Here is a 13,971-nt window from a genome sequence, read left to right as displayed (position 1 = left end):
ACATTTTGACAATATGATGCAAGAGGAAGGATTAGTAATGGAAACATTTGTTTTAGAAGGACAGGTTTATAGATAACAGGATAATATAGCAATTGTATCAACAGATACACCACAACATCTGCCAACTGTTAATGCTGGAGCTGATAGGAATTCCTTTACCAACACAGTACAGGTGCCGGAACAAAGTGGTCAAAAAACAATTGGTGAGGGAAGAAGCAGATTGGGAACATAGATGGATGAACTTTAATTAAAGGAACATAAAACTCAAGACAAGGCATGAAACAATAGTCGCCAACACAGCTGAACATTTGGGGATATCCTAGCCTCCCCTCCAAGGCAGCACAGCCAAACAACATGTTACCAATCTTAGACACATTACAACTTCTTTGAGTCTTGACTCAGAAGTGTCTGAGTGGCAACCACCACTCATAGGTAACCACTAAACAAGAAGCCAGTCATTAGTTTAAGTTTCAAATGGACTTGGCAACAGCATTTAAACCACAATTAAGTTTACAGCTTTCCAGAATACAAGGAGGGGAAGTAACTGTGTTGTAAAGCTACCTCCTACCAACATTTTCTTCCCTGAAACTCCTTACCATTTGTTGTGTCCTGAAGAACTAGGTTTTCTAATTCCAGCCAATCAGTATTTAAACGCTTCACCAGTTTATATGCGTTTACGGGATGTGCCAGATATCCTTCTGGATCAGAGGCTGATTTGCTAGTCAGTACATCCATTTTTTCAGCCCAGCTGGAAAAAGAAGCATATGCCTCAGTCTGAGACCAATTTACAAATGCATATCTTCCATATTAAGTCATCCTAATTACCCAGCTAGAACCAATTTATTGCTCCTTTTGCCATTATAACCAGCTGTTGAGCTTTCAACTTCACAAGAATAAAGTGAAGTACAACTGATTTTTTAATCACAACTTTAAAATAGTAGACAGGGAAATAAATTAAAAACTTACTACAGTAGAAATACATCTCACCTGCAATGAGCCTTAGCCACCAATTTCCAGCATATTGCAGTTTGGAAAATAAAGATAATGATATACAGCGCACAATCACTGCAAGTGCCATTTATTCATCTAAGAGTAACAATACAAACCTATATGTAACCCTGATAGCTTGTTAGCTTTATGGAAACCAGACCCAAAGCTTTGATTTTTTTCAGACTGAAAAATGCTCAGTGGCCATAGAACAACAATAGCAGAGCTGTCCATTGACAAGAACACTGTCATTCAACTTCAAACTAGTATTAGGAAACTTTGTGCTCTGCATTATAGGATATCTGAACTGCCATTTATGCTACTAGTGCTACAGTGATAATTTCTTCTGCTCCCTTCCATACTATCCCTTATCAGAAAGGGTCTTCTACACAGAGTGTTTGTGATGGTACAAGGACAGGGAAAGAAGCAGAAAAAGCCCAGCAAGTGCAAATTACTAAAGGAGCAGAGAATTTAAAAATATATATATTTCTGAAGCAGGGACCCCTCTCTGCAGTTCTACTGGAGGAAATTACAACCATGTTATTGTTACCTATGGTCCTACTTTGTGATTGTCTATGAGGAAGTATTAACCAGATCCAGTGACAGAGATGGCGACAAGAAGGCGTTGTGTAAATCAGCATAATGGATTAGCCATTTTGTTAGGCGTCTTGGTTAATGCAATCCTCTCCCCCTACCTTTTAATCTGAGAGAGCTTGGATTCTTCTGCTCGGATATATTCCTTTAAAGACTGCACCAAGTCTTTCTCTGCATAAATCAGGTCTGTCATTTGACCTAAAAATGGGAAATGAGGAAATGTTAATCAGAGCTAAAACAAGAAGTCACTTTCCAACAGCACAGAAGACCAGCCTCAGGTGCTTTAGGGCTATTAAAGCCACCACAAAGAACAGACAAACTAAGGTTCAGAGCACAGGTGTTTTTTAATGTTTGTAAGCCACAAAGCTATTATACATGCCGATCTGGCATTCAAATGCTTCAAGTGGCTTTTAAAAAATCTCAACCTTAATAGCCCATGAAGTAGCTTTGCTACGACCTTTTTACCATCTTCGAATTACTTTTAATATTGCAGTTACATAAAATGCAATCAATGGAAGGGTTTGACATTAATACAGCTAAAGTCAAAGCAATGGAAGATTCAAATAGTTGCCATAGTATCTGTTCCACATGTGGATACAGATTAGGTCACACCAGTGATTTATTAGTTTAACCACTGGCATCACTTAAAATTACAGCTTTTCAACATGGTAACTGTGGAAACACAGCCTAACTTTAAAGTACAGAGGAATTTCAGACTAATGTTTGTAGACTAACATGCAAAATCTCTCCCAATTAATATTAGTTGAAACTGCTAGTATATCAATCCAAATTACTATAAGAAACTTTGCTTTTCACAGACCAAACACTGAATGATCCAAAGAGATTCAGAAACACAGCAACAGATTTGTTTTCAGCATTCCAAAGTAATTATTAATGAGGCATAATGAAGCAGATGGAAGTCAGCAGGCTGCTCTATTTTCAGTCTATCCCCTAAGGTAAGTTTCAGGAATGAGTAAGTGTAAACAGAGAAGATGGTGACTCATGGCATCTGTGTACAAAACCCTACCTTTAACTTACAGGAAAGAGACAATCAAATAATGCACGTCTAGGTAAGTGTTACTTGCCAGCTCTGCAGTGAGGGTAGCGCATGCTGGGGGTCAGCAGCGAGCAACATTCTTTGCCCTGACTGAGAGGTTCCACAGAGAGGCAGATACACTGAGGTACCTTTCCACTGAGAGACAGGTACAAAATAAACCACCGGAACTTTGAGTTTTGCCATTACAAAAATACAGCTCCACTAAGCTCTGGAGGACAGGCAGATGTAGTTAATGAATCTGTATTATCTTTAGGAGGGGCACTCCCCACACTGTTTCACAGGAAAGCACTAGCTCTGAAGTCACAACAGAATTCAGTTTGTCTTCATATTTTTAGAATCTACCACAATCACAAACAATTGTATCACAGCTGTTAGAACACAAGAACTAAAACATCAAAATAATTTTCAGGATTTAAGATAATTCTATGTAATTCTCTGGGATTTACTGAAGCCTTATACAACATCCACAGGGTAAAAGGGATATTAATTTTTCATTCCCATGCCTAACCCTAGCTTTTATTGAGCATAACAGATTTCAGCTTCTGCGAAAGAAAGTACTTCACATTTTTATCACTAAGTTTTCTCCATGAATCAGCAGGTTTTGGATTATGCTTTTAATATAAGCTTTGCACAAAACATCTCTGCCGTGCTCATGACAAAGTCAGGTGCACAGTTCTTAATAAAATCAGAACTTGTGCAAATTTCTCTGGGGGCTCTGAATAAAATAAGACGCACCATGTTGGTCATAACATGCTAAGATACTGAACTGCAAAAACATTCCACTGATGCAAGATCTGAATTGCCATTCAGAGAGACCTGGAGAGGCTGGAGAGCTGGGCGTGGAACCTCACGCAGTTCAACAAAGGCAAGTGCAGGTGAGGCCCTGGTGAGGCCACATCTGGAGTACTGTGTCCAGTTCTGGGCTCCCCAGTACAAGAGAGACATGGAGCTACCGGAGAGAGTCCAGCAAAGGGCTACAAAGATGATTAGGGGACTGGAGCATCTCTCCTATGAGGAAAGGCTGCAAGAGCTGGGCCTGTTTAGCCTGGCAACAGGCACAAACCAAAACACAGGATGTTCCACCTGAATATGAGGAAAGACTTCTTCCCTGTGAGGGTGACAGAGCACTGGAGCAGGTTGCCCAGAGAGGCTGTGGAGTCTCCTTCTCTGGAGATATTCAAAACCCGCCTGGACGCGATCCTGTGCAACGTGCTCTAGGTGACCCTGCCTGAGCAGGGGGGTTGGACTAGATGATCTCCAGAGGTCCCTGCCAACCTCAACCATTCTGTGATTCTGTGATCTGCAACACAGAATAACATCGAGGATGCAGAAAAGTAACTTTTCCTAATGGGGATAGTATTTGATAGGGCTGTATGAACAAAGTCGTATGCTTCAACTGTAAACTTTTAAAGAGTTTTGGCAACCGTATTAGCTACATTATCACAACATTGTTCATTACCTATAGAGGTGAAAAACTCAGCTTCTGTTTGCCAGAACAAGCAAATACAGGTCAAGAGCACCAATTGCAGCCAGGGCTTCATCTTCCAGATGGCTCTAACCTGTAACGTATTATAAGGAAGAGGAGGGGTGGACAGAATTAACAGATTTGTGTGTGGCAAGGGGAGAACCACATACATACACACACACACACACACACACACACACACCCCAACAAGGTATTAATCATCACCTTCAGTCAAATTGCTCACAAAAATCAATTAGGTCCTTGAAATACTGAGCTCTAATCAGTGAAAAAATCTAAGTAATTCCTTTCGCAAAATTAGTTCTGTCATTTAGAACTGTCCCACCTGATATCTGGTTCTATACATTTCAGTAAAGGGAGCTTAATGAGACCCTAGACACATAACAAGGGCGTTACAGTCAGCAGTACTTAAGATTTCTGTTCATTCACTACAATAAGATCAACACTTAAAGCTTCATGAACGCCAGCACTCAGCTTTGCCCATAAGGTGTCTTGGCTACTTACCCTCTTAACACCCATCTGCACACTACAGATGCTATTCCATGTGACAAGTGCACACAAAGGCCCAGAAAACTACATTACAGATGCCTCAGTATTGTGCAATATTTAAGATACATATAGCAACAAAAAGTTGTTTCCAATCAAGACGTTAGGGAGGCTTTCCCACTAGTGAGATATAGTGGAAAGGAAGTACTTCAAGAAAATTGCATCTCTCATAAAGCTTTAGCAAACATTAACAATTATTTGGTCAGGAGCAAAGTTCAGTAATGCCTGGAACGGATTCAGGTCCAAGTGTTGTGCTGAGATCCAGTTATACCAAGATCTTAAAAAAACCCCAAGAGATCAGAAACAAAGACAACCATTCCTAACAAAATCCAGTCTGCAGATGATTTAATTAGCTCTCTCCACTCGGTATTCCAATGTAAGTAGCTACAGCTAACTGGAAATGCTTGGTTTTGCTCTCTTAGAACGAACAAGAGAGCTAGACTGATGCCACTATAATTTGTTACAACAGCATTCAGTGAAAAAATACACTGGCACATTTAACACTAGGTGGAAATTCACAGCCACATGCATTTAATTCCTCATTACTGAGCTCAAGGGAGCAGAAGAGAGAAAGAGATAACTATGTCTTGTCAACACTGGCAAGCATTCTGGTGCCGTAAGGGCAGACCAGCACGCTGAGGCAGTCTGCATGGAGACACCTATGTCTACATCATCTGTAGCTTGGCAGGCAGGGGGTAACTCAAGACCTCATTTAGTCTAGTTCCCTGGACTGAACATCCCCACCCATGCACATGGTTTGGAATTGTATGCAGGTCCAATCACTGGCTCAGAGTTTTCCTTGAATGCATTTAGCAAGCACTAGAAGCAAAGCCCCTGGGTTAGTTTCCTCACAAGGGAATGTAGTTTGCACGCCCCAAAAACCAAGCCAATATGCAGCAAGCGATGAGGACTAGAAGGTTCAAATAAAAAGCACATGTAAAGTCTACTGGAACATTAATGAAACATCCATGAAGCACTATTGCAGTTGCAAGATGTTTTAAAACAAAGTAGAAGTAAAAAACACATAAGGGAGAATGTCAGAGGAGTCATCATGCTCAAAGATGTGCTCCTATAACACTTAAACTAATAAAAAACTCCCACAGTAGGGGTTTTTTTTGTTGTTGTTGTTTTAAGATTGGTCTCTTCAAAATTAATGCTAAAGTAAAACAAACACAGCATGACTGTCTTTTTTGGTTTTATAAAAGATAGCATACACTTTCTCTAGTAATTTCAACAAATTTCATTTAACATAGCCCACGCAGAAGTATTGAGCCCTCAAAATTAGTCTTCCACTTAGCTTTTCCATGGGTGCAGCCCAATACCTTCCACTTCACATAATTATAGCTGGAAAATAAGACTATACAAAGCTGTACTATCTTCCAATAACAATAATAATAAAAATCCTAAATTATGGTAAGTTAGACTCAGCATGCTAGGAAATTCGGTTATATAAAAACTTTCTAGGAACACAAATAGTGAAAAATACAAGTAAAGAAGAAATAGCATTTTGCAGAGTAGAATTGACAGCAAAGTTGGAAAAGTAGAAAGTTTCCAGCTCTACTTACTCAGAATGCATTGTCCCAGCATATTGGCCTCCGGGCACAGAGTCTTTATGATTTTTGTATTTCAAAGGCTGTGCCCATTTAGAAACAGATTTTTGAAATGGAGACAGAAAGCAGCCTGTTACAACTCAGAACACATGACACAGGGCACGGACAGGATAGAGAGCCTGAGCAGGCAGGTGGAGAAGACTGTAAATAGTTGACAAGTGTGGTAAGGGAAAGAGCATCCATACAGCAGAGCTCTATGGAAGCTTTAATTCTTCTGGGATATCCGACAGCCAGGACTGCCTCTTCCACCAAATTCATGAGGAGTCTGCACTGCACTTGGACCTAGAGGTCAGCCCACAGCTCACTCGGGGGCTGCCTGTTCACTGAGCAGGAGCAGCCACCACAGCCAGCCTTCACATGCAAACGCTGCTACTCAACATACGTGAAGGCTAGCATAGCACCCACACACAGCGTCAAAAGAGAAGACAATTGCTCATTTTAATCCAAGAAGCAGTAATTCCTTTTTCTTACCCATTATAATTGAGTACACTCTTTGGCGGCTGGAAATAACTATTAACAACTTGCTCCTACTCAAAATACAGTAAGCAGCACAAAATTATTTGAGACAAAAGGGAATCACTTAAACTTGCTGAGAAACAGGGGAGAAGGGAAGGGCAAATGGACAGAACATCCTGGAGTTTCAAGCAATACAATAAGTGAGACGGTATTAAAATAAGATAATTCTGTGACAATTCTAGCTCATTGTTCCCTTGGGTTCCACACACCTGCCTGCACAACATGAAACAGAAGATGGCAGGTAGATGCTGTTTTTTCCTTCTGGGTTTTTCAAGCACACAGCCTGATAAGCACTCTGACCCTCTGCCAAGCTCCTAGGTGCCATGAAAATAAACAGCAAAAACACTGTCAATAAAACCACTATTAAGAAGAGTTACAAATAGCTCTATTTTTTTGCCATATATCACATTGTGAGATAAAGTTTAAATTGTCTTGCTTGCTTTAAAAATCTACATGAGAAATCAGAAACATTTACTGCAACAGTGTGCAAGTATGAATAAGCAAGAAAACGTCTCGTAGCATCATAATGCCTTCCCTTCCCCCCTTCAAGCCATGTATTCCCAAACTGCTCGTTTAAGTCAGTTCAAAGCTGTACAAGGGTAACATGAGAATTGAGTAAAGCTGAATGAATAGTACTATGCAGAGGTCTGCCAGCACTAAAAGCCACAATAAGCGATATAGCAGAAAGCACAGCAAGTCAAGAGCATTCAAATAGTACATAGATTTAAGGATATTAAGCCACCACTGTCCATCTGCATAATCTGTTCTTCTTTCATGAAGCAGTATTTTGGATGCACTAGACAAAGCTTGGCAAAATAATTACAAGGGAATTTTCCAGTTAAAACACCATGATTCTACATTCTCCTTGCACCTCCCCACCATATTCTCTCATGGCTCAGGATATCTGCCAAGAAGAACATTTACTACAGCTAGCAGCTTGTCTTTATAGCAGATCTTTAACAGCTTTGCCATCCTACTCAGATTTACTTGAGTCAATAAACAGAAACTCTCAGCAAACAGAGAAATCGGCTCTTGCTTGAACGAGCAGGACACCTGGCTGTAGGGTTTTCAGATTGTTTATACACATTCTTTTCACAGCTGTTACTCAGAAAACCAGCATGAATAATGAATTACAAGAGAATGAGCATAATGTTATAACCACATTTCTGGAGAGTGTAAGCATGTGCGAGCACCCACCCCATTGCAGATAAACCATCTGCTAACAAAGAGGGGAAAGAGGCAGAAGAGACATTAGCACCTCCTACCTCAATAACTGAGATTAAAACAAATGATTATAAATCCAATATGTTTTATTCAAACAGAGAATGAAAAAACCTTACTTGTACAGAAATGCCTAAGCCCTGCAGAAAATAAATCTGTGTAGGATAAATACTGCCTACCTTCCTGGCTTTTTCTCAATAGCATCTTTAGAAGATGAACATGTCATGCTGGACAGGTAAAATCAGGATTTCCTTTTATTTGAGGATAGCTACATCCTCTGCAATAGACTTGGAGAAAACTTGTAAGGGTCCATTAGGCTCAGTTTCAGCCTTGGGCTTATAAGAAAAGCCCCATGCAAGAACTGAGAGCAGGCAGTTCACACACTGCTCTATGCCGAGGTTATAAGATGTCCCAGAACAACAATTTTACTCTCCTGACCTGTTCAGCTGCATTAAGTGTTGTCCACACAAAGATCAGTGCAGCACGTTCCTCTTAGAGGAGCGCTTATACCACTGCCTTACCTGTGGTACTGTTCTCACTCTAGCAAGAAACTATTCCAGTAACACTGCTTGAGCTGAACTTTGCTGCATACCATAACATATATTGATTGCTTTGCTCCTTTCCTTCCTGAATGTCCCCAGCTAGCAGGGCTGAAAAGCCAACCAAATGCATATTGTACAAACATTTCACTACTTTAGGAGCTAAAGACCTCAATGAATCACTGCTCCCGCTGGAAAGAGTGCTGTCAGACTTCAGAAAGCACTGGCAGAAGGAAAAAGACTCTAAACAAAGTAGACAAGGATGGAATTTTATCCAAAAGTTAAAAGACTGAATTCTTTATTTAATAATCCTTCTAAAAGCTCTTGTTCAGTAAGATTAAAAACATGGATCTGACCTAAAAAGTAAAGTTATTTACACGTCTACCAGGCCTATCAGTTTTTCCCCATCCCGTATTTCATAACCAGTCATGGGGGTTCAAGCCAGCTTCCATGAGAGCCAAAAGAAAGGCCTTCTTCAAGTCAGATGAGGAAACTTATCCGTTACTCATCCTACCCCTTCTGATCAAACAGGCTGCCTTGTTCTCTTTTGTAGGCCACAGAAGAGGAGTGTGACCCTCACAGAGCCTTCCTTCAGGCAGGAGGCAGCAAACCCACCTGCAATACTTGTCCCCCATCCCTTGGGAGTAGTGGAGCCATTAGGCTGGATTTCACAGTAAGCCAAAGCCAGAGGCACTGAAGAACATGAATGCCTTCTCCTCCTCCTTCACCCCCAAGAGACTCCCAGCAAATTTTAGTCAGTTGGTACAACAGTGCATTATAAGGAAATTTGTAACAGAAGAACAGCAAGAATGGAACCTAAATAGGCAGTGGCAGTCCCATAACCACACTTTGCTACAGAGAAATAAAGTTTGTGAAACAAAATATCTTGCAACAAGATACTGTCAAAATCTGATTATATTATTTCTTTGAATTACACAGTAAATCAGCACTGCATAACTACTTTCAAGCTGATGACACAAATACAGGTTACAATTTGGCTCTTCCAGCGTGTGCCAATGCTTAAAATCTACCTAGAAAACCCCAGTTAAAATAGCTGCTTCCACATTGTATCTAAATTTAAAGTCTTGCAGAATAATCTAACAAACAAATCACTGTTACAAAGTCACCTCTGGCCACAGATTGGCTCTTGGTATACACATCAGAGTTGAGGTTCATATGGCAGGCTCTGAAGAACGGTCTATTCTTATAGAAACAGCAGTTTGAGGTTGGGCTCTTGGATGAGCCAAGTCTATTAGTGGTTTCTCCAAATGCCAGTGCTTTCTACCCACTGTCTCGTCACTTGCAGAAGCAGCAAGGAGTACTGAACTGACTGCATGGCTGACTTCACCTCCTCTCCAAGATTCCCAAAACCCAAGATTCCCAGGCATTGTTTCCTTTCAATATTAGGTGCCTCAACACATATGAGTTCTTCTCCCTTATGCATCAAATAACTGCTTCCCAGCTCCTTCCCCCAGGACACTTCAGATTTACAGCTTAAAGCAATGTATGCCTACATCACTGCCTTTCTTGCCAAAGCACTTGATGTGCATCTGAAAAGAATTATAATTGTCTAACAACTAATAAAACATGATTGTATTTTTCAAGGCAGGCCAAAAGACAAAAGTTGTTTGCTTGCACGCATTAACAAGGAAGCAGTACTTTTAGTAAAATTTGGGTGTTCCCTCTAATGCAAAATGGATCTTGTTATCCTTAGTTATATAACTTTAGAAACTATAAGCATCTGGATTAGCTCCCAACAGTTTTTCTAAAAGCATAAAAAAAAACACACAACTAACTTTGGCACTGTGACAGAAAACTCATGCTAATCTAAGGCACAGCAAATCTTCCTGCATCTTACTCAGCTTCATATGGAATGAGCTTACTGATAGTGCAATATAGTGTTAAATCCCACCCTATTAGTGAAGATAGGCCAGCAGGATTGCATGCTTTGTCATTTCCTGCTGGAGTTTGTTCTTCATCATTGAAATTTAGGTCGAGTTTTACTGCGCAGAGCCTAGAATTTTAGCATATCAAGAGCTTCAGATAAGCTTCCATATGCTCATGCAACGTTAAAAGCAATCTCAGTGTTGAGAAACAAGTTTTATATAAAACAGGTCTACTCTATTTCTTTCAATTGACATTAGAAATTGAGTTAAAGTCGAGATACCATCTCAAAGGTTTGGGGGTTGAATCTATTCTAACATCACTCTAGAATGTGCCTCCAAACATGCTTTACATTCTCAAGTATATAGAAAACTATATACAAAAAAAATCAGAACTAGTCATAGGAAAAATATCCATCTACATGTTTATAGCTTGCTCCCTTGGAAGTTTGCCAATATAACAGCATGGAAACAATAAACAGGCTGGACCACTGACTTAAACCTAGAATGAAAAACTCCTTATCCTAAAGGGTAAATCATGCTCCCTCTACTGTTACTGGCTTTGAAATAAACCATCATACTCCGGGCTTGTACTTTCTGCCCTAAAGAGCTACATTACAAAAAAAAAAAAAAAAAAAAAGGCACAAGAAACTAAGGTATACAAACAAGAAGTAAAATTCTCATCTGTTAGTGTCAGAGCAACACCAGTTAAATAATTAAATATGTTAAATGTTAAATAATTTCCAGACTACAGTATAATAGTAGCAGTTATTAGTTGCTGTATATTTACAACATACCTGGGGGATTATCTCCTAGGTCCTTAATGTCCGAAAGCCAAAGTATTGACCTGTTGAAGATGGCTGTGGTGTCCTTTCAGCTCAACTTCGTCCTCACAAAGCACCTATAAACTTAAGAGGCAAGAAGCTTTAGGTAAAATGCCTTCTGGGAAAAACCTGCCTTGGATACTTACTATTGAGGAACATGCGTGACTACTGGCTACAAATACTGCATACTACAAAGCCAAGCAGCTCAACAGCTTTCTTCCAAGATAAGGACATTCCTTGCTGTTTAAAGCAAAGTTATTCCTGTCTGGCCTCAAAGGCATGTTTCACACTACCACAGCGCAGCACACTATTGTCCCCCAGTTGGGCTATGGTAACCTCCTAAGTACTGTTTTTAGGTTTCACACTGCCAACCTTAGACTGTGTTTACACAAACCTTTTTTAAAAAAGCTTAAAACTACTGCATTGTACTGAACATTCACAATTGTCTATGTTCCGGCTTATCACCACAGACCAACCAACAGGCAGGAACTCAACTGCACATCTGTGTTTTACACAGAAAAAAGTAAAAACATTTTTCAGAAAAAGAGAAATCAGGTTAAAACAAGAAGCTGGGTAAGGGTGAAAGAAGGTTTACCTATACTGAAACATTAAAATGAACTGGAAGTTATTTTAAATAATGTCAATGGTTCTGACTATCCCTAGGGATGCAGATTTATTTCAGGATAAGAATGGTAACTCTGAAGTGATTCAGGAACCTTCCAGGCACAGACAACCCAGTTGTTATCATTCAGAGCTCAGACAAGTTACTGCACAGCACCTGAGCTGCTATAGTGGTCCATGCACACACTCCAACTCTTAATCTATCAAAGATGGTTGTAGAACAAGTGAGTTTTGAACTCCTTCATATGAAGTTTAAGTCAATATTTGCTTTATCTGAAAGCTACAGCAGACTGCTAACACACAGTCCGTTAAAGCAACTCACACACAGTAATTTTTCTAAGCTCTGTGATAATACCAGTCATATTTAAACTCAAAGGTAAGGAAATAAGGAATCAGCCCTTCCACTTTTTAGGAGTGAACCTTTATTACAGAGCTAGGTGGGGGGGGGGGTTTTGGGGGGGGGCGCAAGAGAAGGAAAAATCATACTTTTGTTAACAAGTGGTTGGTTTGGATTTTTGCAGGGAACTTGAACCTCTTCCTGGCTTAGGCCACCGACCGGAGACAGAGGAAGTGCCAGAGCAGCTACAGCAAGCGACAACCACGCAGGAACAGCGGTCAGACTCTCACTTGCTAACTCCAGAGCTAAACTCAGTAATTAGCAGCTGAATTATGGTTGTTGCTCAGAAAGGCATCTGGTCATGATTTACAGACACACTAAGCAACGCAGAAGGCGCCTTTTGGAAGCTGGTCGACTATTTAATCACTCTTGTTTAAAACGGGAACTCAGTTTCCAGGCAGTGCTGAACTACAGCTTTGCTCTCACTGTCAAAACAACCCTCTGGCCCGATATTCAACTCCCTCAGGAGCTCGCAGGTCACCTTCTCTCTCTCGGAGAGCTGGCAGCTGCCTCCTGCGTTTTTTCTGAGGGAAAGGCCAGGCTTGCTGTTCGCGTCTCCCCGCTCCGCACAACCCCCTCCGGGAGAGCAGCTGCCGGCTGCTGCCCCCTGCCGCAGCGCCGGGGCCGCTCCGCAGGCGAGTCCCGTCCCGCCGGGGGCTGCCGGAGCGGAGCGGGCTGCGGATTAGCGCCCACCTAACCCCAAAAAACAGCGTCGCGCGTACGCGCTTCACCCGACGGCGGCCACCTCGGCCCGAAAGCCCCTCAGAAAGGACGGGTCTGCGACGCGACAGGGTCCCTAGGGGAAAGCCTGAGGGCAGCGGGAGGCACCGCCGGCTCCGAGAGCACCACACGGCCGCCCCCCCCCCGGGGGGCTCTGCCGCGGCCCCCCCTCCGCCCCGGGGCTGCGCCAACGGCCGGGCCCCCCCGGGCGGGGCACCGCCTCGCCCCACCTCGCCTCGCCTCACCTGCAGCCGCGCCGCTCCCGCCCCTAAGGAGAACCCCCCCCCCGCGCGTCGCCACCTCGCCCACCCCCCCCAGGCGGGACCCCCCCCCCCGCGCCGCTCCCGCCCCTGAGGCGAGACCCCCCCCCGCGCGCCGCTCCCGCCACCCGCCCCTGAGGCGAGACCCCCCCCCGCGCACCGCCCCCCCCAGGAGAGACCCCCGCGCGCCGCTCCCACCACCCAACCCTGAGGCGAGACCTCCGCGCGCCGCTGCCCCCCCCCCAGCAGAGACCCCCGCGCGCGCCGCTCTCCACCCCCCCCCCGGAGAGACCCCCGCGCGCGCCGCTCCCGTCACCCGCCCCTGAGGCGAGACCCCCGCGCGCCACCGCCCCGCCCCTCCAGGAGAGACCCCCGCGCGCGCCGCTCCCGCCCCGCCCCATCCCATCCCACCCCGCCGCTCACCGCCGGCGCGCGGCCCCTCTCAGCGCGCTTCTAGAACCGCCCCGGCGCTTCCAGCTGCTGCCGCCGCCGCGCCGAACCGCACCGCCCGGCCCGCCCCCTGCCCCGCTCCTATTGAGCCGCCGCCACGTCGGAAGCCCCGCCTCCCGCCAGGCACCGCCCGGGCACGCCGTAGTGCCGCGAGTAGCTGCGCAGCCAGGCGCCCCTCTACCCCCCCCCCCCCGCCCCTCTCTGAGGCGCCGACCGTTGGGCACCGCCACCGCCGCCGCCCTCAGCCGGGGCTCGCTGGCGGG

General features: G+C 43.7%; 1 protein-coding gene across 13 annotated transcripts in view; it reads right to left on the bottom strand.

The window, feature by feature from the left end:
* Positions 1-13,763, bottom strand: part of P4HA2 (prolyl 4-hydroxylase subunit alpha 2) — a 31,965-nt gene extending 18,202 nt beyond the window's left edge. For 9 of the 13 annotated variants that reach the window (XR_010885634.1, XR_010885635.1, XM_067304803.1 and 6 more), the window contains exons 1-6: positions 12,760-13,129; positions 12,368-12,463; positions 11,234-11,344; positions 4,098-4,197; positions 1,683-1,779; positions 597-748 (exon numbers count right to left, since the gene is read on the bottom strand). Coding sequence is in view for 11 of the 13 variants with exons in the window: in XM_067304803.1 (XP_067160904.1) it covers positions 597-748; positions 1,683-1,779; positions 4,098-4,179 (331 nt within the window). In the remaining 2 variants the exon portion in view is untranslated. Of the gene's footprint in view, positions 1-596; positions 749-1,682; positions 1,780-4,097; positions 4,198-11,233; positions 11,345-12,367; positions 12,737-12,759; positions 13,130-13,681 lie in introns of those variants that run through there. The other 4 variants (XM_067304801.1, XM_067304800.1, XM_067304802.1 and 1 more) reach the window with 4 other exon arrangements.
* Between the last annotated feature and the right edge of the window lie 208 nt (positions 13,764-13,971).

This window comes from Apteryx mantelli, chromosome 14, assembly GCF_036417845.1.
Source record: "Apteryx mantelli isolate bAptMan1 chromosome 14, bAptMan1.hap1, whole genome shotgun sequence".
In the NCBI taxonomy this organism is placed as follows: Eukaryota; Metazoa; Chordata; class Aves; order Apterygiformes; family Apterygidae; genus Apteryx; species Apteryx mantelli.
The sequence above is the reverse complement of the archived record's forward strand: the minus strand, read 5'-3'. Positions and strand labels throughout refer to the sequence as shown.